At 42.1% G+C, this 25,523-nt stretch overlaps 1 protein-coding gene across 1 annotated transcript; it reads right to left on the bottom strand.

The window, feature by feature from the left end:
* Window positions 1-652: 652 nt before the first annotated feature.
* Window positions 653-18,015, bottom strand: LOC120436869. Its single transcript, XM_039607716.1, has 11 exons — window positions 17,914-18,015; window positions 16,712-16,813; window positions 15,664-15,747; window positions 13,153-13,269; window positions 11,621-11,852; window positions 9,702-9,782; window positions 9,071-9,127; window positions 7,825-7,923; window positions 7,686-7,733; window positions 3,279-3,344; window positions 653-714 (listed from the first exon to the last, which is right to left on the bottom strand). Exons 1-11 carry the CDS (start codon window positions 17,983-17,985, stop codon window positions 653-655), a joined length of 1,020 nt encoding a protein of 339 aa, XP_039463650.1. The 5' UTR covers window positions 17,986-18,015.
* Window positions 18,016-25,523: the final 7,508 nt, after the last annotated feature.

The raw sequence follows: 25,523 nt of genomic DNA, 5'->3' as shown, positions 1-25,523 counted from the left end.
AGAAGTCACCTACTGTACGAAATGGGCAGACAAACTGAGCTTATGCCTTCACATAACATTTATTCAGCCTTTTAAAGTTAAACATTCAGTCCCCTTACATCCAACAAACAGTGTATGTGTATATCTATTTTCTATATCTCTATATACCCACACATACATATATTTATATCCCTCTATATATATCTCTCTATATCTCTCTCTCTCTCGCTCTCTATATATATCTCTCTATCTATATATATCATATTATATACAAGTATAAATATAAGTATATATAAGACCGTACTCCCTGATAAGCAAGGTGGCATTTTTAGATATGTCAGAACGGGAATGTCTTTTCAAAACATAATTAAAACTAATTAAAATGGATGAGTTCCATTCTTTCCAAACGTTTTTTTTTGACGTCCAAAACATTGGTCTAGCACAGAACGTAAAAACATTGCAAAGGGGCAAACAAGGCACAAATGAACAATTAATAACAGGCTGATTAGGCTGTTAAACTCTTTTGCAGCTTTACGCTGCATTGCAGTGATTCGATTTTTCACATAGAACTTTACCGCTGTCCAGGTTCTGTTTTTAAGTGCTTTCGGTGAAGCCTCAATACAGGCAACGCAGTCTGACTTTCCTGGTACTTTACCAGACTCAATGAAGGACATTAGTGTCTTTTTTCCACAGCTTGGACCTCAGCTGATGTCCAAGTCCTCTTCTTTGATGTTCCTAAAATAGAAATGAAAGTGACTTAATACAGTTGTAATAATTAATTTAAGATAAATTAAGACAAAACTAAAAGGGTAGAAGCTTCAGTTTTAGAGTAATCACTTTCAAATTTTGCACTGTTTCCTCTTAGCTGTTGAGGGTCCAGTTAAATCATGAATTTTCAGAATATTAATAAAAGAAATCTCTCAGTGAACTGGCAAATTACACATTAGGTTCTTTATCACAGTTATATGTGGATACATTCTAGGTCCCTGAAGCTGCCTACATTTTTCTATCATTTGCATTTTTTCCTTGCTTCTGAGTACCTCCCAAGAAGGATGGAGGATAGATGCAAGAAAATGTAAGGGAAACATCCATTTCTAACAAGTGAGGTAGCTAATCACAGTTCAGTTGTCAGTCAGCTTTAACAGTTGAGACTAACAATAATAGAGACACTTGAAAGCAGCATTGTTTTCTCCCTGTATCCTGCTATCACTTTAGCACCTGTAGATAAGTAACAAGCTGCCATCTGGATTCATACTGCATCCTGCTCAGAGACACAGAATCCACTTACAGAATGAGTGTCAGTATGTACTTAAGTTCTAATTGTGAACTTATTTTTTTTTAATAATACAAAATATTCTAGCATATTCATAATACTAGAAACCATTTAGTTTAAATGTTTGACAAAATGAAATTTCAAAGATCAAATCAGATGCTTAGAAACAATCTCCTGTGAGTAGAAATAACTTAGTTATCAGTGTTTCTTGCTGACAGACCGACTTTATCCAACACACCATCATTGGTATGAAATTCAGTGATTATGTGATGGATTAGACCAGGGTGGGCAATCTCAGTCCACGAGGGCGGTGTCCCTGCAGGTTTTAGATGTGTCCTCAAACCAACACAACTGATTTAAATGGCTTAATTAGTTCCTCAACATGTCCTGAAGTTCTCCAGAGGCCTGGTAACGAACTAATCATGTGATTCAGGTGTGTTGACCCAAGGTGAGATCCAAAACCTGCAGGGACACCGCCCTCGTGGACTGAGATTGTCTAATCAGGGTGGGCAATCTCAGTCCACGAGGGTCGGTGTCCCTGCAGGTTTTAGATGTGTCCTCGAACCAACACAACTGATTTAAATGGCTTAATTAGTTCCTCAACATGTCCTGAAGTTCTCCAGAGGCCTGGTAACGAACTAATCATGTGATTCAGGTGTGTTGACCCAAGGTGAGATCCAAAACCTGCAGGGACACCGCCCTCGTGGACTGAGATTGCCCACCCTTGATTAGACCAGTTTGCTCAGCCACTTCAAAAAATAAAAAATAAAATAAAAAAATCAATAATATATAAATAGGGTGGCTTGTCAGTTGAAAACTACTTTTGTGAAGCCTGCTTCTGTGAATGTTGCCTCACTCATCAAACAGAAATAAGAGCTTTGAGATGGCCTGCAAGAGTTAGAATCAAACCAACTTTCAATTTTAAAAAAAAAAAAACAACAAGAAAATTAGTGAATTAGGATGTACCCAGTGTATTTATTTGCATCAGTATGACATCTTTGTCATCAAAATGACATATTGTGGCATGTCATATCTGATGACACTCACTACATGCTATTAAAAGGATTTTTTAAACAGTAACGCACAGGAAATGTTTGAATACATTGGAACTACCAGCCTAACAGCTGTACTGCCATCCAGAGTTGGTAAATGGGCTATAAATTTCATCTTTAACTGATAGTAAATCTGATGTCATTTCTGTTTCCATTCTTACGTTGGTAAATCATTATAAAATGCGGTCTTGTTAAGTACAGACTATTATCTCACAATGTCTGTAAAATGTAAATTTCTGCAAACTAAACCACTCAACTATGACCTTTGATGGCAACTTTATGGATGAGAAAAAGATTAAAAATGCAAGTCAGCCATTTCAGATAAACCAGGAGAAGGAGAGGAGTCAAAGAAAAGGTTAGGTTTACAGGGTCTGACTCAGCATCCACCCTCACTCTGAAATGGAAAACCTGGATTACCTAGTTTTAGCCAAACATGTTTTCTGACACAGAGCCCTGATTCCTGGAATGATCTTGTCCAGAATTAACATGACATAAAGACTTTTGTATGACTTTGGTTGCTTCAGGTAAAAGTATTCACCTACTGGAGCTCTCAAAAAAGAGCTGACAGAGGAAGAAGTGTTTTTCTGTTAAGTAACAACAGTAAATTCTTTGACCAGTAACAGTCTTTTTTGGACAAGAGTCTAATAACCAGCTAATCAACCAGAAGTAGTCAGCCTTAATAAATTTGGCACACATTTTGTCTACTGTAACGCTGACGAAAAAGCCTTGTACTGAAAGACCTCGTTTTTTTCTTACTGCCTGTTACATTAATCATTATTAATTCATCATCATGTCATCATCAAGTCTAGATAGGTTGTACTAAGAACATTTGTACAACTTTGAAATAAAAGCATTATTAGGGTAAGAAAGCAAATCTGTGCTTATTTTAGTATAGCCTTTTAGCTGTTGTGTGGAAAAGGGAATGGGTAAAGAAGAAATGTGGGCAAATGCCAAGCCTCAAGTCTGTGGGATACCTGCGGTAGTGTGGTCACCATCAGGCTCATCTGTGGTCCACTGTCCTTGCTTGAATCTTGGTGGTCCTATGGGAAGAAGAGTAAACTGTGTAAGTAGAAAAAATATGTACCTTGTGACCCTGGAACAGAGAAGACAAATACTGAAAAACATGCAAAATTGTGACTGAAATGCAGTACAGTCTTATCACCCTGCTACTTAACTCATCTGTGCTAAAATTTAAAATATTTAAAAGTTTCAATATTACACTGTCAGTCAAATACCTAGTCCAGTTCTCCTTCAGTTAAAGAATGTGTGATTTTTTTTTGGCAGAGCTCTTGAAGGAAAAGAATGACAAAGGTTGAAGCAAATGATTTTACCCATTCATGGTTCTCTATATGCAGAGAATTAATGCCAACTGAACTGACGTGGCTTGAAAATAAAATGGTGGGAAAGCAGCTAGCAGCAATAGAAAAAGCTAACAGTAATAAGCATGCAAGGGTACAAAGAAGGTTACACAATACAGGCAACAATAGTGCTATCAGGCTCTTTAGAAAGTAGGTTAGAAGTTTTTTTAGACTGATCGCTTTGAGTATCCCCTACCAAAGTACATTCAGTACATCCAGTTACAATTACAGAAATTGTGGTTTTCTTGTGGATTATTGGAAATCTGCTCTAGACAGGCAATAGGGACATGGAATGTCACCTCTCTGGTGGGGAAGGAGCCTGAGTTAGTGCGTGAGGTTGAGAGGTACCGCTAGATATAGTCGGGCTCACCTCACGCATGGCTTGGGCTCTGGAACCAGTCTCTAGAGAGGGGCTGGACTCTGTCTCAGTCTGGAGTTGCCCCTAGTGAGAGGCGGCGGGCTGGGGTGGGTATTCTAATATCCCCTCGCTTGCTGCCGGTACACGCTGGGGTTTTTCCCGTGGATGAGAGGGTTTGTTCCCTGCGCCTTAGGGTCGGGGAAAGGGTCCTGACTGTCATCTGCGCTTATGCGCCGAGTGGCAGTTCAGAGTACCCAGCCTTCTTAGGCTACGCTCACACTGCAGGTCTTAATGCTCAATTCCGATTTTTTGATCAAATCCGATTTTTTGTCTGCCTGTTCACACTACACATAAAATGCGACATCAAACGCTCTCCAGTGTGAACGCCAAAGCGGCCCGCATGCGCAAAAAGAAGATGTCACACAGAACTCGCTCTGTTTAGACCCAGAGCAAACAATATTGTTTGACTGATTGCCCTTAATATAAAGAATTCGGACTTTATGTTTCCAGATTTTTGCTTTAAGTTATTTTGTTATTTACATAATAATGTAGATGACCTAATAATGATCGTTTTTGCTGTTTTAGAGGAGCGGTGCTTCAAAGGATAGTTGCAGATTTCTGTCAGAATCTGCAGAAAATACAGTAAAAATAAAATGTTCACATTTCTCCAACATTGTCTTCCCAACAGTTTCACCGGATGGTAGGAAATCGTTCGCGATGTCTTCTCCGGCGCTGATAATTGGCGCCTGTCTTGTGTCAGTGACGTAAAGACGGATTTAATGCGACTTGACCGTTCACACAGCAGTCGCTTTCTAAAACATCGGATACATATCGGATTCAGTACCACATACGAAAAGTGACCCAGATCGGATTTGAAAATATCGGATGTGTGCCGCTCACACCGTCATACCATGATCGGATACGGGTCGCATAGGGGCGAAAAATCGGATTTGATGCGCCGCCTGCAGTGTGAACGTAGCCTTAGAGTCCCTCGGGGTGCTGGAAGGTGCCCCACCGGGAGACTCTGTTGTCCTGCTGGGAGACTTCAGTGCTCACGTGGGTAACAACAGCGAAACCTGGAGGGGCGTGATTGGGAGGAACGGCCTCCCTGATCTGAATCCGAGCGGTGTTTTGTTATTGGACTTCTGTGCAAATCACAGTTTGGCCATAACGAACACCTTGTTCGAACATAAGAGTGTCCATAAGTGCACGTGGCACCAGGACGCTCTAGGCCGCAGGTCGATGATCGATTTTGTAATCGTATCACCAGACCTGCGACCATATGTTCTGGACACTCGGGTAAAGAGAGGGGCTGAGCTGTCAACTGATCACCACCTGGTGGTGAGTTGGATCAGGTGGCGGGGAGGACGCTGGACAGACCCGTGCACCTAAACGCGTAGTGAGGGTGTGCTGGGAACGTCTAGCAGAGGCCCCAGTCCGCGAGATCTTCAACGCACACCTCCGGCAGAGCTTCAACAGCATTCCGAGGGAGACTGGGGACATTGAGTCCGAATGGACCATGTTCAGCGTCTCCATCGCCGAAGCTGCTGCATTGAGCTGCGGCCGCAAGGTGGTTGGTGCCTGCCGTGGTGGTAATCCCCAACCAAATGGTGGACACCAGAGGTGAAGGGAGCCACCAAGCTGAAGAAGGAGTCCTATCGGGCTTGGTTAGCCTGTGGGACTCCGGAGGCAGCCGACAGGTAACGACAGGCCAAGCGGAATGCGGCTCGGGCAGTGGCTGAAGCAAAACTCGGGTGTGGGAGGAGTTCGGAGAGGCCATGGAAAAAGACTTTCGGACTGCCTCAAGAGATTCTGGCAAACCGTCAGGCGCCTCAGGAGGGGAAAGCGGTGCTCTACCTGCACTGTGTATAGTGCTGGCGGAGCGCTGCTGACGCCGACTGAGAAAATTGTCAGGCGGTGGAAGGAATACTGAGGACCTCCTTAATCCCACTGACACGCCTTCCGAGGAGGAAGCAGAGTCTGGGATGAGGGAGTGACCCGCCAATTTCCGGGGCGAGGTCACTGAGGCAGTTAAACAACTCCTTGGTGGCAGAGCCCTGGTGTTGATGAGGTCCGCCCCGAGTTCCTGAAGGCTCTGGATGTTGTAGGGCTGTCCTGGTTGACACGCCTCTACAATGTTGCGTGGAGATCAGGGGCAGTACCCCTGGACTGGCAGACCGGGGTGGTGGTCCCCATCTTTAAGAGGGGAGACCGGAGGGTGTGTTCCAACCACAGGGGATCACACTCCTCAGCCTCCCTGGGAAAGTCTATGCCAGGGTGTTGGAAAGGAGAGTTCGTCCGTTAGTCGAACCTCGGATACAGGAGGAACAATGCGGTTTTCGTCCCTGGTCGCGGAACACTGGACCAGCTCTTTATCCTCTCAAGGATACTTGAGGGTGCATGGGAGTTTGCCCAACCAGTCTACATGTGTTTTGTGGACTTGGAGAAGGCATTCGACCGTGTCCCTCGGGGTGTCCTGTGGGAGGTGTTGCGGGAGTATGGGGTGTCTGGCCCATTGCTACGGGCCATTCGATCCCTGTACAACCGTTGCAAGAGTTTGGTTCGCATTGCCGGCAATAAGTCGGACTTGTTCCCGGTGGGTGATGGGCTCCGCCAGGGCTGCCCTTTATCACCGGTTCTGTTCATAATTTTTATGGACAGGATTTCTAGGCGCAGCCAAGTGGCGGAGGGCTTTCACTTCAGTGGCCTCAGAATCTCATCTCTGCTTTTTATGGATGATGTGGTTCTGTTGGCTTCATCAGGTGAAGGCCTCCAGCTCGCACTGGAGCGGTTCGCAGCCGAGTGTGAAGCAGCGGAATGAGGATCAGCACCTCCAAATCTGAGGCCATGGTTCTCAGCCGGAAAAGGGTGGAGTGCCCACTCCGGTCGGGGATGAGTTCCTGCCCCAAGTGGAGGAGTTCAAGTATCTCGGGTCTTGTTCGCGAGTGATGGGAGAAGGGAGCCGGAGATCGACAGGTCGTGGTGAAGAGGGAGCTGAGTGTAAAAGCGAAGCTCTCAATTTACCGGGTCGATCTCACGCCCCTACCCTCACCTATGGCCACGAGCTGTGGGTAGTGACCGAAAGAACGAGATCGCGGATACAAGCGGCAGAAATGAGCTTCCTCCGAAGGGTGGCTGGCCTCCCTTAGAGATAGGGTGAGAAGTTCGCCATCCGGGAGGGGCTCAGAGTAGAGCCGCTGCTCCTCCGCATCGAAAGGAGCCAGTTGAGGTGGTTCGGCATCTGACAAGGATGCCTCCTGGGCGCCTCCTGGGTGAGGTGTTCGGGCATGTCCCACCGGGAGGAGGCCCTGGGCAGACCCAGGACACGCTGGAGAGATTATATCTCTCGGCTGGCCTGGGAACGCCTTTGGTATTCCCCGGATAAGCTGGAGGAGGTGGCTGGGGAGAGGGAGGTCTGGGCTTCTCTGCTTAGGCTGCTGCCCCGCGACCCGGCCTCGGATAAAGCGGATGAAGATGGATGGATGGATGCTCTAGACAGTCATACCAATCAAAAGTTATCAGGTTTCCACAACTGAAATATACCCCCAAAAAGAACTTCTATACTCTCTGTGCTCCTGTTTGGTTTAATTCTACCAATTTGTAAAAGCAGGTTTCAAAAAGGAAGGTGGGGGGCCTTAAAGTTCTGTAGTTTGTGTGTAAATTACCCATTTTAGTGGCATCAGTGTCAGACTCCTTTTCCTTTGTTGAAGTTCCTGTTAACAAATTGAGATAGCACAATCAAAATTCTGTAATTTTTTTTAGGTATTTGTGAAGCTTGCTTAGAGGCTAAATTAAGACAGGTACCTGAGGCAAAACAGGGTGTGCGGTGGGTGTGAGAAGTACCCTCTTTAGGGTCATCAATGTCAGATCCTGTCTCCTTTCTTCTCTTAGGTGTTGAGGATCCTGTTAAAAAATATAAATATATATACATTTTAAATTTCTGTGTTTATAACAACCACAAAATAATTAAAAAGGTACCATCTGGTTAGTCTGCTGTAGGGATGGGTATCGCTTAGGTTTTATCCGATACCGTGCCAAACCGGTACTTTTGAAACGGTGCCGGTGCTTAAACGGTGCTCAAACCGGTGCTTAAAGAATGGAGAACACAAACTTTGTCCAAAACCTCTCATGTTCAGCTGGTTTTTTTGTAAAAGATAACAATGTTAGCCTTTTCTGCAGCTATAGGGCATATATGGTCTCACTCTTGGCTGGAAGTAGTGCTTAAACAATGGAAAAAAACACAAACTTTGTCCAAAAACATCTCATGTTTAACTGTTTTCCACTTTTTCTTTGGTCATTTTAGCCTTTTTGGCCAGGGTGAAGGGGGTATCTGGCATCAAACAAGAAGACAGCCGCATGTAACTACGACGCTGTTTGCTAGTTCACCTTACATGCATTAATGTAATAATGTGGTTAGCATACTCAACGCATAATTACACACGAACAACATGAAGCTACTCACGCAGAGGAGAACGGCTGCTGCTGCCATCATCATCCTCATCATTTCTGCTACGCTGACAGGGCTAGGGGCCAGGACTCTACTCTTTGGGTTTTGGGGATGTTGCTAACTCCGGTCCGATAACAGGCACCACACCCGCAGTAGATGTGCACGGTGTGAGGTCTTGCAGCAAGCTATCAAACACGGCGCATTTCTCAGCTTTAAAATAAAAAAAAAAAGCTATGCGTCGCCAGGTGTTTCATCAGATTTGAGGTGTTACCTCCTTTGACAGTATCACAGTATCAGCTTAAAGCACTTGTTGCAGGCTGCTGAGTTTGCATCTTTTGCTGTGAAGTACAGTCAGACTTTTGACCGCTTCGCCTTGGGCATTTTTAATCTGTAGCGCTGCTCTAAAAGAACGTGACGTACCTGGCCCCGCTACTATCCTCGGAAACGTAAAATGATTGGCTAGAATTGGCTCAGGAAAAAAAAAAGCACCGAAATAAAGCACCGAAATGTGCGCTGCTTTTCGGTCTGGTTACTACCGTTTATGTCAGAACCGGTGCCATCATGGCACCGGACACCGGTACCCATCCCTAGTCTGCTGGATACCTGTGGGTGCTTCATCAAACTCATCAGTGGTTGGCTGACTTCTCGATCTTTGGGATCCTTTGACAAAAAGTCAAAAGTCAAAGAAGTCAGTAATGGTATATGGTTGAACTGTGTGCCCATTCAGCCTTCACACTACGCAATGTATTTTTGTTAGAGGTATTAACTGTATGTAAAGATGAATGGCATGTCTCCACATCTTTGCATTATTCAAATATTAAGCCATAACAACAAGCGCAGACATCTGTTGCTTATCATTTGGATCAAGTGTCTGCACAATAGTGATGGGGCAGTGCAGCAAGGGATACAGTTCTTGTCCATCCGCCTGCCAGAAACAAACTGAAATCAGCTGTCAGTAATGACAGCTCACAGCCTTTTATAACATTTAAGTACACTTCAAACCAAACTGATCAGAAAATTTAACAATTGAACATACATTCATGTGATAACTAAGTAAAATGAGAGAAACTCTTTCGAACAATTTGGCATGTACTTTGAGGTTTCAGTTGTCCCCTCTGTTAACAGTCTGCCACTATAAGATTCCACGTTTTTACAAATTTAAAACTATCAATGTCATCTATTTTTATATGCAGTAAATGGCTGGATGCTAAAAACAGTTAAACCTGTCACCTACTCGATGTTGAGGAGCTGAAAGATGACTCCTTTGATGCATCGGTCTCTGAAAGATCACTTTCCACATCTTCCTGCATTTCTTCTGTAAAGCAGTGATAAGAAAACCATGTAGCACAAAAAGACATTTACTCTGAAATAAAAATAAGAACATTTTGTTTACCATTGGGATTAATTTGGATTTGATCGAGGCTCATTCCCTTGAAGTCTGACAGTCGGCCTTGTTCTAGAGCAATGAGCACTTTGCTGACTTTAGCCAACTCAAGTGTTCCTTCAGGCAGTCTATAGTACTCCCTATGGACTCTGATATCATGGCCTAGAAAATTTGCGAGGATGTCCATCTCATTGTCTCTCAGGTTTAGGACTGTCGACAGTGTGGACACATGCTTTCTCAACTTAGTTGAGGACAGTGTTTCTGGATGCTTCGCTCCACATTCCTTTGCAATCTGTCTGATGGCATCCGATCCCCTGAGGTGAGTGTCTGCTTCAGGTCTAGAGAAGAAAAGGATTTTCATCAGACACACCACAGGTCCGCCGATGTGAAACCAAGGCTTCCATTGAGGACAGCATGTCTGGTGTTAAGAGGATAGGAACTTTTCTGTTCCTTTTCCCTCTTATTTCGATGCGCTGGAAATGGCGACAAAGTTTTTGTTCAAACTCTGAAAGTCCTACTGCCAAATCCGAATGGACTCCTGAAGTGTCTCGCAGGGTGAATGCAGTTAGTGGCATTTTTGATACCTCACCCTCTCTCCTGCGATTAAACAGTATCACTTCAAAAGAGTCAAATTGGCCAGCATTGACCAGTTCTTCTTATTGGGATCACTGGCAAGTCTGGTTTGGTATTCTTTTCTGTACCTATCAAGATACATATGCATGGTTTTTACATCCTCGGTGAAAGGGAGGAGTTGAGGAGTGTTCCATTTTCCTTCTTTTAGAGTTTGCAGGGCACGAGATGAAACACACACATCCCATTTCTTCTCATAAAGATCCCGGCTTCTCTTCAGATTCTTAAGAAATTCCTCATCATGAAAATCTGCCATCTTTGCTTCACACTCAAGAATATCTGCAATCTTCTTGAGACTATGGCCCAGTTTCAGAGCCAATGATGGAGCTCTGTAGATGTTTTTGTCTTCATCAAAGCCAGCCACATCCTTCACTGCTTCAACCACAAACTTGAAATTTGAAGGTACATAGAAATCCTCCATTTTTTTCAGTGTCCCTGCTTCCCGTGAGCGCAGAAGTAATCGTCCTATTTCTCGCATTTTTTGTCTGATGTACTCATGTTTGGTCTTGTCATGTCCATGTTTTGAATACAAGTGTTCTCCTAGTCTCAAGATACTTTTCTCCTCTCTGATGATGTTTCTGACTTCATCCTGATGCATAGCACTGACCAGTTCCCAAACCTTTCTGCTGACACCATCTGGGACAGGCTGTGCAAAGGCACAAAGTGACTGGATCCGACTTTTGCCTGGTTTTGCTGTGCTGCACTTCTGTGAAAGCTTGCATCTTGAAATATGTCTCCATAATGAATGTCTTTTCAGCAGTGCCTGGCAGTTAACGCAGTGCATGTAGTCATTTGGCTTCACTGGTTTTTTAGTTTGCTGACTTGGGATTAGTGTCCCAGAGCCAGCTTTCAGAACCTCAATATTATGTGCACGGTTCCCCTTGTTTCTAATGAGGTCAAAATGTAGTTTGCGCCCTTTGATTTCAAAGGAAAACTGATTGCTTCTGCTACAGCCAGTTCACTGCTGTGCTTGCGTATTAAGTGCCTTGCCATTTTATGGCACTCCTGTGGACAGTATAAGCAGTGATGCTTTTTACTGTATACTCTAGCCCCATCTTTCTTTTTTTGCAGCTTCATCACAAAAATATTTCCCTGGTTAGGTTGAGAGCTTTCACTTTCTACTGTCTCATGGTCCTTACCCGAAGATGTACTTGGAAGTGTTTTTCTTCTGGAAGTCTTTTGTGACTTCTTTGTTTTCTTAATTTTCAACAATGGGACCCTTTTTGCAGGACTGTCAAATCCCTCTGAACTGCTTTCATTCCCTGAGTCTTTTGATGGAATATATTCATCATCAGTGCTTTCAATACAACTTCCAGAAGCTTCTGGTGTGTCAGCCACCTTGGAGATTGACTGCAGGTATTCACTGGTAAGCTGAAAACCAGATAGAGACATTTATAACTAAATTTGCAAGAATAATTACCCAGGTGTGAAAATCTTACACCGTCTGTGAGACCCCTTCAACACCTTCATTAAAGTGAACTTGAATTTGTTTGAACTGTTACCAGCTTAATGAAGGGTTATAGGATTTAGTCATTTTCATCAACAACTTTGGCTTTGTATACAGAAAGACTTGTTTACCGATAGTTTCAACCCAACCATAATATTAACAAGGAAAAATTAGGGCTGGATGATACCATTTCAGCACTACCATAAGAATTCACAACTGACAATCAAATGTCAAATGTTTGTGTCAAACAAGATACAAAAAACCCCCCCAAAAAACAACCTGTAAAATAATTATTGAACAGAACTGTTCAAATAATTGGATGAAAACTCCTGTATTTTTTCCTCTCTCTCATTACTTTACATTTTTACTCCAAGGAGGCAGACTTGTAATTTCTAAAGTGCTCTTGAGCAATAGTTCTCCAGACATTCGGAAGGTTTTTCAAAGTTTTTCTTTGGACATTGTCTACTTTTTCACTCATTGGACTCCAGTCCTTGTACCTGACCATTTTCAGAGGAATGTTTTTGCACAAAAAGAAATCGCAGCCATGAAAACATAAAAGGGAGGAAAAAAAAGATTACCTACAGCAGATCAGTATCTCAAAGTCTTGTCATGTTTGTGGTGCTTAAGAATGGTTATTAAAGCAGATGAAACTGAGAAGATGCTGAGGTATGCCGAATTACACAAAAACTGGACTTAAAAACAAAATCACTGGAAACATGGCTTGTGGAGTAAAAAAATCCAAAATTGAATTTTTTGTTTATAAGTCATCAACGTGTATGCAGGAGGACAGCAGAGAGGTTTAACAGTGAGGGTCTACAGTCATCTGTTAAACATGGTGGAGGCTCTGTCATGGTTTGGGGCAGCATGTGTTGGAGATCTTCTCAAAACTGATGAAATTATGACCAAAATTTAAAAAAAAATTGAAACATTAAAAGTCATTTATTTGCCTCCCCAGAGCCTGGACCTTAACATTATTGAAGCAGTGTGGAGTCATCTGACAGAACAGAACAAAATGCAGAAACAGCCAAAGAGGACCTTTGAATGTCCTTCAAGAAGCCTGGAGAACTATACCCATATTGCTAGTAAAATACAAAGAATGAAGAGTGGCCCAAGATTTTGTTAAGTACATATAGTTTAAAAATTGCAATGCTGCAATGCCAGTCTTCTACAGTAAGTTAAAGCCCTAATAAAAGTGTGGAAATAACCAGAATTATGCAAACTTACAAATATGCTGTCAGTTCGTTTGAGTGATGGCACATCTGGGTCAGCAGCATCAGAGTATGAACTTTCAGGAGTGATTATATCGATGTCAGTATCAGCATCAACATCAATAATTATTTCCTATGGAGAGAGGGGGATGTAAGACATTGACAGCAATGACTGTAATACATCGAGAAAGATATCAAACCTGATTTTTAACTTCTCAACCCAAAGCGAATTAAGAAACAAATTTTTACATTTAGAGTTCTGTAAGTAAACTGTAACAACCTCATGAGTTTGATCTGAATAACATATCTAGAAATTTTAACTTCCCATACATTTGCAATCCTGTGTAGACTTATGCTGACTTCACCACACCAGGAAAAAAGTTAATTTCATGAAAAATTCAACTCAAAGATTGCAAAGCATTAAAGCTGAAGCAAAGCCACCCATAGGCCAGATTGAACCTCCCTGTTGTTCAGTTCTCTGCCAGGCCATGTGGACAGTATGTGACATATAGACAGTACATGCTAACAAAACAGTGAATGCATGGTCAGGGCTGTGTTTGCTGGTTCTCTTTAAAACTGACAGCTTAACTCACTCTAGCAAAAACCTGCAAGTTATGAAAAAGTTTCAGAGCTACTTATGGTCATATGGGATAAGCTAAAAGTGCTTATTTGACACATACCATGCTCTCAGATGATGTTGGTAGCTCAAATGAAAGATCTGACACTGAGGTCTCCCCTCTTGATTAAGACTTGCCGAGGGCTTTAAAATAAAATTAAAAGGACATGTATTACCATGTCTACATACATAATGTTAATGAGGAACATGTTAGATAAGATGTGTGGTAAAGCATACTTGCAATTTTGAAAGTCATGCAAGTCAATTCAGCAGTTTGCACCTTGAAAACACTAAATATGAATGATATCTAATCCACATCAGAAACAGTACAGACAATTCTGGCTCTCCTTCACTCCTTTACCTCTCACACAGGATGGGTAACAAGAACTGGTATTGAAGTACTGCCATTGGCTTTTATTATTTGTTTACTCAATCCAAAGTGTTGAATGTGCATTTTAAAATTCCTAACAATCCTGAACTGAAAAATAAGCATTCTATAATTAAGAAGCAGTACAGCGCTGAAGTACGTAGCTCATGACCACAATAATTATATCTTAGTTATGAAAAAAGGTAACAGAATCACTCCTGTATCTTGTTTAACCATGTCAAGTCTTTGTTCCACATATCGATATGATAACCGAACATATAACATATCTAGGCCAAATGTAAACACTTAAAATCATGGAAATATCTGCCTTAAAACAATACAACAGAGCTTGCCTTTAAACTTAAAATGCCTTTCAGGGTCACTGGACTAGTACATTTTAGGTAAATGAGAGATTTGTTTGGTTTCTTGTCCTGACTGGCACTAAAGCTGTGTCCCAAAACGCCGGCTGCATCCTCCTGAGGCCGCATTTGTAGACCGATTACATCACAGCGACGCCATGAAGGCTGTCCCAATTCGAGACTCCTCCGAATCTGGCCGACAAATACGTCCTCCTTTTCCCCAGATTTGAAGGATGGGTCGGTGTATCCTTTGTGCCCCACCATATCCCAGAATTCATAGCGCGGCCCGGCCGATTCCAGTTTCCAACAATGGAATTAAACTTTTAATATTAATCTTATTACTCTTTCTGGGTCACAAAATAAACTTTTAACATATTTTCAGGTGAGAATGTAGCTGTGTAAACTTCAAATATCTGCTCAGTTTATCAAGAGATCACATATTTGCAAAAGTGCTCCTTTTAGAGAGACTTCTGTTACCCAGCCGCTTCGATAGCTGACCGGAGGGTTCAATGGTCACCGAGACAGCTGAGTTTATTAAACGCCAACGAGACAGCTGGTGACGCAAATCTGAATGCTAGACAGTCCCGTTTTACAAGCCTCGCACTTCCGGCCTTCTCGGTCGTTGAAGGACCCGCCCACGTAGACTGCGAATGCCGGGTCCTCCGAATGATGCGACCTAGGTTTTGGGACACAGCTTGAGTGTCAACATACTTTGCACACCATCTTAATATACAACCGATTTCTAAAGAATGCAAATTTTTATTACGTTTCATGAGCTGTGGAGGATAAAGTCACTTTAGCATTAGATATAACTGTGGAAAATTAATTGAGTGTGGTTTAAGGGGGTAATGAGTTATGGATTCTCAATCATGAGGTACATCCTGAAGTCCATTTCATTATCACTACTGTGGGCTGTGCTCTTGTGCTTGTGTGTCAAGTTCTGCTTCTGTCACCTACGCTGCGTGTGTGAACATAACCCATCTTTTATACAAATTAGGCTAACATGCAGTGAAAGAAAGGCAGAAAAGCCACATAATGACTGGCAGCTGTCTCATTTATTTATTTATTTATTTTTGATCCCAGCACCACTGCTAATTTTTCATCTATATCTACATGGTAAACTGTTAAACTTGTAGAGTACTGAGCCTGTTATATACCACAAGTTAAAATCAATTTGTTACTTACCAAAGTCTTGGCAGCTGCAAGCTGCTTAGGTGAGAGCTGGGGTTGTGATGAAGTCTCACCCTCTTGGTTTGTTCTCTCCGATGGCTAAACATTACAGAGACAAACATTTCTTTTAATAAGGTTCACAAAAGGTGATTAACAAGACCAAATGCATCCTCTGTTTTATTTAAACCTAATGCTGTGTAAGAAAACACAGCATTACTACACATACCTTGGTTTTGAAGTCTAAATTCAGAAGGCTTTAATTACAGCACAACCAAAAGAAAAAAAAAAACTTTCTATTAGCCTATAGTTGACTAAACATGGCTCCATCTTAAAAAGTGGCCCTCAGTACTGTTGTAAACTAAGCTGTAGACAATTTCAGCTTGCACTGAGTGATGGAATGTACCAAACATTTTTTCAAGTACTGTACAGAAGTACAAAAAAAAAAATGAAAAGCTGAATTTCAGATCAGCCAGGCTGATAACACCCCTGAAATACATGTAACTGTGTACACACTTTGCTTTTATGTATATATTTGATATTGAAGTACATTATTTGCCAGGTAATATTTATGATACTTAGATACATATATCGGATATTTAAGAACTTAATGATGTATTTACATGACTGCCTCACTTTTTTACCAAAGTACTAGTTTACTACAAACTTTTACATTTTAGTTTAGAATGACATTTGGGTACATCTTCTACTTCTTTATAAAAGGCTAATATGTCTTGCTTAAATGTCAGTCCTGGGTTTGTACACTATTCCCCCTCCTCCGACACTTGGCAAAAGCCATTTTAAATTAGTTAACTAAAGAGCTGACACAATGCTAAAGTTGCTTGGCTGAAACTCGGGCGTTAGAGAGACACACACACACACAAAACTTCAGCACCTGGCTTTGGTGAAAAAAATTATCTTTTCAGTACACCTGCGTAATCAAACCAACACACCCCTACAGAATGTTTTGGCACATGCATTCATACTGTCACAAATCTAAGTCAGAAGCACCACTGTATTTATTAATATTGTAATATAGGAAAAATCAAAACCCTATCATGATTACCTGTGTTTGGTGTTTTAAGGGGTCCATGGCTCTTGACAAGCATTTATCATGATGGTCTCTCAGGCGTTGCAAACGTGCCTTCAGTCTGGTGGATTGTTTACTCTGGAGGAGGTAAAACACAAAACAGCTAACATAACATGTCCATACCTGAAGTACACTAGTTTTATACATCAACAAGTAAGAAATACACAGTGATAATGGGGATAGTATTTAAGGTGACATCAATAGGTCTAATCACATATGTTAGTCACTATAAAGACATGGTGCAAATATAAATTCGGTTTTATAAAAATCAATCTTTTGAATATAAGTCAGTTTAAATTAAGCTGTGCAGTAGTCTGTTCACATGCTTAATATTGTTAGTTTTATTTATCTTAATTTACTATGATAGTAATTTTATTATTTAATATTTTTAGTACTTCATCGTTTGTGATTAACAGCAATCAAGCCACTGCAGAAGGAAAATGAATTTTTTTTGTCTATCAAAAACAATCACAACAAAAATTAAACCACCACCAAATTACTTTCCACGGCTGAATATTTAACTGAGGGAAAAGTCGGTCCACCTGCTGCTCTGGTACTGTCGCTGCCCCCCGCTACCTCACGCATCGTTTTGCATATCACGACACAACATTACACGTTAGCCATTTCTTAGCTCGTCACGACAATAATTGCATTATGAACTTGGGTCCTCGACAGCCAAAGCTAATCCAGACTCCTGGATTAGCTTCGGTGGTCTGTCTCGCTGTTCGACTGCCACCCTCCCGCCACGAGAAAAACTTGACGCTTTAAAAGAAATGACTCTGTAGCTGCTTAGCTTGTTTCTTGTTGTGAATACTTCAGGCCTATAGTTGAACGAAGTTGTTCTAGAAATTTACTCACCATTTAGAGCTAACACTATTGCTAGCTACTCATTAAGCTCATTGATTGCCCATTAAGCGCTCATTTTCAGTCCCACAGACGCCCGAATATTACGACAGTACCTAATAAAAGTGACCAAAACAGACATTCATGACTGCATGAATGTTAAAATATCAGCTAAAAACTGTACAGTTTAGGAGAATGTCGTCGAACACCCCATTAAGCTAAGTCACGCAAGCATTAGCAAAGCATGCTAACTATAGAGCAAACTGTCGGCTGCAAACACTTCACTTTGCCTAATTATTAAGTAAACACTAAAACAGTTTGTTTAATGTACTTACCACATTCATCCCTTCATCCTCTATTCTCTGACTGTCGGCCATCTCCACTTTCTCTCTGTCACGCTTCTTCATACTTCCAGCCGTCTCCTCTCGCCTCCGAGCTACGCCCGCGTCTGGCTGCACCGAGCACGCGACTAATTAGCAACACCTGCAAGCCTGTGACTGCGGCGGGTGGGGATGGGAATAGGTAAAGTGAGGACCGCAAAAGTCAGGAAAAGTGTGTTTTCCCTACTGCGGCGGGTGGGGATGGGAATAGGTAAAGTGAGGACCGCAAAAGTCAGGAAAAGTGTGTTTTCCTCATCCCTTCCTTCAGCACCAAAATGTCAGCATTAGATTGCTGAACTTGTGTTTTAACAAAATATTAAAGTATCCAAGAAAAACTAGTTTAATATGGTTTTAACATCCAAAATTATTAATTAACCTTTATTGACCAAGCATAATTTAGGCCGCCTGGACTTTTTGGTAATTTTGACTGTAAAAGGGTCAGAAACCATACTATAACTGAATGCTTTTGCCCCATTTTTAGAATAACCTCAGCCTTCAATATCTGGCAGCCATTTTATATTATTTTATTGTTATGAAAGTGGAACAATAGTTTAAAGTGAAAAAAAAAAAAAAAGAACTTGCGATTTATAGTGGAAACTGATATTCAACATTAAGTCTGTGAAGGTTCTCAGTCATCCAGGTCATCGTAGTCAAAGGAGCTTGCAAAGAAAAGCGTCTGGAGTTCTTTAAGTTGCTTAAAGACGTTTCACCTCTCATCAGAGAAGCTTCTTCAATTCTAAGGTCAAATGGTGGAGAGTCCCAGATTTAAACCCAGTGGGAGTATCCCGCCAAAGAGGGACAAAAGGACCCCCTGATGATCCTCTAATCACATGAGCCAAGGTTCAACATTAACAAAATACAACACAATATCAACTTGTAATATGAACTATACTAAATATGATATGTACAAAAATGTTTTTTTAGCCTTGTTCACTCAGTTTTTAATTGCTTTTGACTGTCCTTCCCTGCTGTTTGTGGGGACAGCAAAATGGTTGGAGGTCGGTGCTGGTGGGCATCCTGATTTCAGAGAAAAACCAAGGAGATGAGCACATTTCACCTGCTGATGGATTTCCAGAATTTAGAGGTGGCTGTACACCAGGGGTTCTTTTTGGGATAAACCTTGGTGGCTGGGGGACCACATCAGGGTCTTCAGTAGTTTTCCAGCGACAGCATGGTGACCGGCTGCGAACAGGATTCCCAGAAGTTCGATCCCTCTGTCGACGAATCTGACCCTGGGTGACACTCCTCTCCAATACAGAAACCAGAAAACCAGCAGAAACTTTGGAGTCCAACAAAGCAAAATCCCGGCAAGAGGAGTCCAAAACTAAACAGATGAGCTGGGAAAACCAAAACCACAGAGTCCAAAAACAAAGCTCAGTGGGCCGATCAGGAGGCCAGTGGCTCAATAATACAAGACGGTAACTCCGGGGGCCAACCCAGAGGTCGATGGCACCAGGGTCCAAGGTACTTAAGTTCAGGGGGCCGACCAGGAGGCCAGCAACAGAAACCAAGTAGTTCTGGAGGCCGGCCGTGCAGAAGGCAGCGGTGGCAATGTAGGCGATCTGAAGGCCAACCGCGCGGAAGGCAGCGGCAGCATCGGAGCATTTCAGGATGCCCACCGCGTCGGCGACGGAGTCCAGTCAGCGACCTGGAAGGTGGCCGCTGACACCAAACCACACACGGACAAGGTCGAGCAGGCTGAGCCGGACGTGGACGAGGTAGCGGTGTGGCAGGACCAGGACCAGACGAGGCAGGACCAGACGACAGCGTGGCAGCCACAAATGATGGAGTAGGTGGCGCTGCAGGCTGGATGGATCCCTCGGACCCTCCAGCGGGAACAGATGCAGAACCAGCAGGCACAGGGGACCTCTAGCAGTGTTGACACTGGCTGGAGCTGAGCAGCACATTGGCTTGGCTAAGGCAGCGACAGCGGGATGCAGTCCTCAGAGTGCTGAAAGTGTTCACTAATACACCCAGCAGAGGATGGAGGCAGATGGGTGAACTCGCTGGAGCTCTCAGCGGGTGATGACGGCTGAGACTGCTCAGTGGAGTTCCCAGGTGAGGTAACTGGCACTGGCGCCTTAGCGTCCAGGGATCTAGAGTCGGCTGGTGGCTGACAGTCAGCCTCTGGGGAGGCCCTGGAGGGAGCTACTGTCTCTAACATCGCCAGATTTTGAGAACCAGCATAAGTATTCATGACGTGTGTTCCCTGCGTAGGATGAGTCATTGAACCAATGAGTGGAATGACAGCTGAGCTAAAGGTGAGTGAGCTAGGGGCTGAGCGACAGACTGAACAGGCAGTTAAACTAAAGGCTGATCTGCAGACTGGACTGATGATAAAAGAAATGGCTGAGGTGCAGGCTGTGCTAATAGCAGAGGTACAGGCTGTGCTAAGTGGAGCTAGCGGCAACACAGGAGACTGAGCTAGCGGCAACACAGGAGGCTGAATAACAGACTGAGCTAGAGATGAGTGAGCAGGAGACTGAACTGAGGGTCACTGAGCAGGATACTGTGATAATGACTGAAGTAATGGTTGAGGTGAAAATGGAGCTACAGGCCGGGCGGCTAACTGGGCTACAGGCCGAAGTGGTAGTTGTGGTAGAAGCGGATCAGTTGGTTGAGCAACTGACTGAGCTAGTGACTGAACAGACCAAGCAGTGAGCATTTCTAGAAGTGTGGCTGAGTCCTCCTTGCCTGGGCTGCCCATGCAAAACAGTTCAAAATAGAGCCTCGAACATGTGGGAAAACAGCCAGGAGAAATTAGACTTAACAAGATGGAGGAAGGAAAACTACAAACACTGACATAAGTCATGGACCTTCAAAATAAAGCAGTAAATCCACGGACAGAACTCAGAGGTACAACACCAACAGAGAACAGAGGGAACACAGAATACAGGGACCTGAGAGACATGAGACATGACTGGGGAACAAGAGAATAAACACAAGGGCGGAACTAAACCTACAAGCTAGAATTCACAATCCCAGAAGAACAAGAGAAAAGAAACCAAAACCCCAATAGTCACGAACCATGAACCAAAAGGAAAACAGACTAATAAAGCATAATACAAAATCAAACACTGGGCCACAGGCCCAGGACAGTAACAGACGCAGGTTCTGGTGAGTTAGGGACTGCCTGCCGCTGTAATCTACCAATGCTCAGGCTGGATCGCCAGGTATTCTGACCATAATGCTGCATGTCGCTCCAGGACCAGAAAATGTGTCAGAGTACCAGTGACCCAGACCACCTGGCCAACCTCCATAAGTGGGGCACTCATTGCTGAAATGGCTGGGTCACCCACACGTCTCTGTTTTGTATTACAGAGATAGAATTTGAAACTATGCAAAGCTAGCATATTGCTAGGTGCTATGGCAATCTGTGTTCAAAATATTTTATTTATTTATTTATTTTTTACAAAACGGGATCGCCTAAAATTTTGGGAATACAAGTGGACTGTTTTTGTTGGTGTTTAATTGAAAAGTTAAAGATTATTTGACGTCAATGGTGAGTGGATTTAACTTCTATATCACTTTTTATTTGCTTATACTCTAATTTAGAGGATGTAGTTGCTGTTGTGCTTGAATCTCAAAATGGTTGGCATTATTCAAACTGCAGTAAACAATTTGAACAATGTGGGTTGACTTTGCATAATACAGTGATGCGTTTCCTGAATTTGTTTCTAATTTGTCATCAGTATTTTGGCTGAAAATGCTTATTTATCCCAGTTTTATTGTTTCATAAGTTGACCATTTATTCATTTAAAAATAATAAGTATTATATACTTTAATGATTTGATATTTTGTCTCCTTAAATGATATCAGTTGTGTAAAAATCTTAAGAAAATGAAGTATAATAAGTAAATGAGCTCCCTTAGTAACTGTGGTACAAATAATTAAATAAAATAGAAGTCTGGTCACATTAAAGTGGGCAGGCTCTAATACTAATAATAAAGGAACAAAGTGGTATCTTATAAATACTTTCATACTTTGTCAGAAAAGGGATCCAATAGATGCAAGTTTACACACTGCAATACCATCTTAGACCACTGGGATACACAGTTATACACACTGTCCGAAAATGTCCCCACGGATGCAAATTCACACACTGCAATACCACCCATGGTCACTAGGGTATACACAAAGTTGTGAAAATTGAATCTGTGGGGACCTTTTTTTTTTGAAAAACTTCACCAGGCATATCAGCAGCCTGTTTTCTATTGAATGCAATGGTTGTGCCCGTGGGGACCAGGGCTCGGTCCCCACGGGAAAAATTGGTCCCCACGGCGTGACTGATATCTCAGGTCATGGACCCCAGGAGGATAGAAAAACAAACGCACACACACACACACACACACACACACACACACAGAGCCTAAAGGGAATAGTATTTGTGCCATGGAGTGTTAACAAGAATCTGAGGTCCATATTACAAAAGCTGCTAAAATCATAAAAGGTTGCAGAATTGTAATAAATGATAAATATGAATTAGTGGTCTGTGATAGTGTATTAATTTGTAGGGAAAAAACACATGTTGCCCAAGGTGTAATTGAACCCACGACCTTTGGGTTGCAGACCTGTGCCATTACCAACTGCGCCACTGGGAAAGAGAGCGCGCGCCTGGAAAACAGGGTGATGAGCAGTCAGAATTAGATTGCGGTGAGAGGCGAAAAACGCCGTTTTTTGCAGTTACAAAACGTCGTGTAACTCAAAAACTAGGTGGACTAGAAGCATAATTCTTGTACTGGGTGAATCAGCGTACGTTCGTGTACTTTGACTGTGATTTGCATTGCTCTTTGTACATCTGTCGCTGAGATATGACGAGAGAAGAAAGGGCAGACCCCAGATATGATTGGCTGGCTGGGAAGCCGTGCAGGCCCTGAAATGTATTTGTATGTATCAGTCCTCACAGAGGATTAGCTGCCTGGGGACCTGGCAGAAATATATAGAAATAGTATGATTAAGCATAAATACTACATTTTTTAGAAAAACTATATTAAGCACAAATCCTATAAAAAGCAGAAATACTATATTAAGCAATATAAATATCCTCTAAAAATCCTATAAAAAGCAGTAAAACTGTACTATGATTTGGTAGAAAAACCTAATTAATCAAAAAATACTAAATTTGGCAGAAATAGCAGAAACACTATATTTAGCACAAATCTTATGAAATAGCAGAAAGAGTATGATTTAGCAGAAATGCTGTATTTAGCACAAATCTCATAAAATAGCAGACATAGTATGATTTTGCAGAAATGCTGTATTTAGCACAAATACTGAAAAGCAGCAGAAATGCTATGACTCAACACAATAGTAATAACTTAAATAGAAAAATTGGAAAAGCAAAATGGACAGCTGAAAGAATCCTGAACATGCTAAGGGTCCCTCAAATGTAATTGTTAAATGAAAAAAATCAGCAAAAAAAAGTATAACAGTGACACAATCACAAATATGGACACATATGGAAACACACATGCACAGAGAGACACACAGGATCAAATTCAGTCAACCAGTCTAAATATATTGAATTTAAATCATATAATAAGATGCTCCCATAAAACTCTCTCTCGCCCCTCCCTTCTCTCTCTGTCACACACACACACACACACACACACACAGGGAGAGACAAGCAAGTTTCTAGGTCAGTCAAGCAGCCTGGGAGCTGCTAAATTTGAATCCACCAATCAGAGAGGCTGTGTACTTTTTCCCGCCAAAACAGGTGCAGCCGTTTTACACACTCAGCACAGAGAGAGACAGGATTTGTGCAGTGTATTTCTCATAGTGAGGATTCCTCTCAAACAAATGGCCATAATTTCCTAACCGTAGGGGCTAGAACGGTCATTCTTACACTGTTTTGTTCAGAAGAGATGGGGAATCTTAAGGTGTTGACAATTTATCTTGAAAATATGAATTATTGAAGATATTTGACTTCTAATGCACCATAACTGAGTAGAGGCAAAGCGAAAACTGCCTTGACTTGCCCTCAAATAATGCTTTCTAACTCTAAATCTATTTGAGTATCGATATCATTCTTTCACCGTAAGAGTTTGGTGAACAGTCATGGAAATTTTCAGGTCTGTGTGAAATCCATCAAAAGATATGACGAGAGAAAAAGTGCCTCATTTCCAGAGTTTGAAAGCTGAAGAAATCTGAGCGAGGGACGAATTTCCTACCCTCAAACAAACCCAATTCATGGCCAAATGGTAATAGGTGAGAAAGAAATTCTTGAACTGTGAGCGTCAGGAGTGTCTGAAGATATATTGGCACAAGCCTCATGTCTTAACTTTGCTGCGTTAAGGAGATATGACGATTTGAAAATGCCTCTCATTAGAGAAATCCAGCGGTGATTGTGAACAAGCTCTCCATTGACTTTCTATGCAGAGTTTCCAGACTTTGTGTTGGTCTGAGGAGATTTGCTAAAATTCTATTATACAGAAATACTGTAATCAGCACATATACTGTAACATGACAGAAATTCCTCCACTTACTAGTAATACTATAACATAACACAAATATTATGATTTGGCACAAAAACCATGATTTGGCAAAATACTATGATTGAGCAGAAGTACTAAGATGTAGTAAAAGTACTTTGATTTAACAGAAATACAATTATAGAGGAGTAATACTTTAAAATGGGAGAAATATTGATACACACACACATACACAGAGCCTAAAGGGAAGAGTATTTGTGCCATGGAGTGTTAACAAGAATCTGAGGTCAATATTAGAAAAGCTGCTAAAATCATAAAAGTTTGCAGAATTGTAATAAATGATCAATATGAATTAGTGGTCTGTGACAGTGTATTACAGTTTTTCTGAATGCTTAAACCCTAACTGTGATTCTTATAGCACAATTTCTAAAACTATCAATACTTATAGCAAAACCACTCACTGAGTTTGCAAAACTAAAAGCACAAACACTGCTTTGCACTCAGTTTGCCATTTTGTAAGACACACTTTGCAGAACTTTAAACACAACTCACTGCTTACACTCAATTACCAAATTTTCAACACACTCCTAGCAAAACTATACACATTTATGGCCATTATTTACACTATTTTGCCAACTGTCTGGCACACTTTCACATGTGAAAACTTTTTAGATAATTAGTTCACTTTGCAATCAGCCTAAGCACTATGAATAAGCTACAGGTAAGCTCTGTGTGTGGAGTACAATGGAGGGAGCAGGAAGAGTGAGAAGTAGAGGAGGCCGAGGAAGAGGGGCGTGGAGGGAAGAAGTAGGATGAAGAGGACGACAAGGACAAGGAGGAGCAAGAGGAGGACGAGGAGGGGGAGAGGGAGGATGAGGAGGGGGAGAGGAAGGGTAAGAAGAGTAAGAAATAGAATTGCTGATGACATCAGAGCTACAATAGTGGACCATGTAATCAACCATGGAGTGACGCTGAGGAAGCTGGCCAACGGGTTCAGCCTAACTCAAGCCGCTACACTGTAGCAAGCATCATAAGGACATTTTGAAATGACAGTTGGTTAGTACAGTCACTTTGCACTAAGACTTGTAGCACTGCCATGCTAATGAGAAACACAACAATAGCATAGATGTAAAA

Source organism: Oreochromis aureus, unplaced genomic scaffold (genome assembly GCF_013358895.1).
Source record: "Oreochromis aureus strain Israel breed Guangdong unplaced genomic scaffold, ZZ_aureus HiC_scaffold_259, whole genome shotgun sequence".
Lineage (NCBI taxonomy): Eukaryota > Metazoa > Chordata > Actinopteri > Cichliformes > Cichlidae > Oreochromis > Oreochromis aureus.
The sequence above is the reverse complement of the archived record's forward strand: the minus strand, read 5'-3'. Positions and strand labels throughout refer to the sequence as shown.

Bases quoted from the DNA above. Each gene is read 5' to 3' on its own strand.
- LOC120436869 (XM_039607716.1), bottom strand. From the start codon at position 17,985: ATGAAGAAGCGTGACAGAGAGAAAGTGGAGATGGCCGACAGTCAGAGA. The intron at 7,734-7,824 runs GTACCTGTCTTA...ATTTGTTAACAG, and splicing joins CACACCCTGTTTTGCCTCAG to GAACTTCAACAAAGGAAAAG. The intron at 3,345-7,685 runs GTAATTTACACA...TTCTTCCCATAG, and splicing joins CACTGATGCCACTAAAATGG to GACCACCAAGATTCAAGCAA.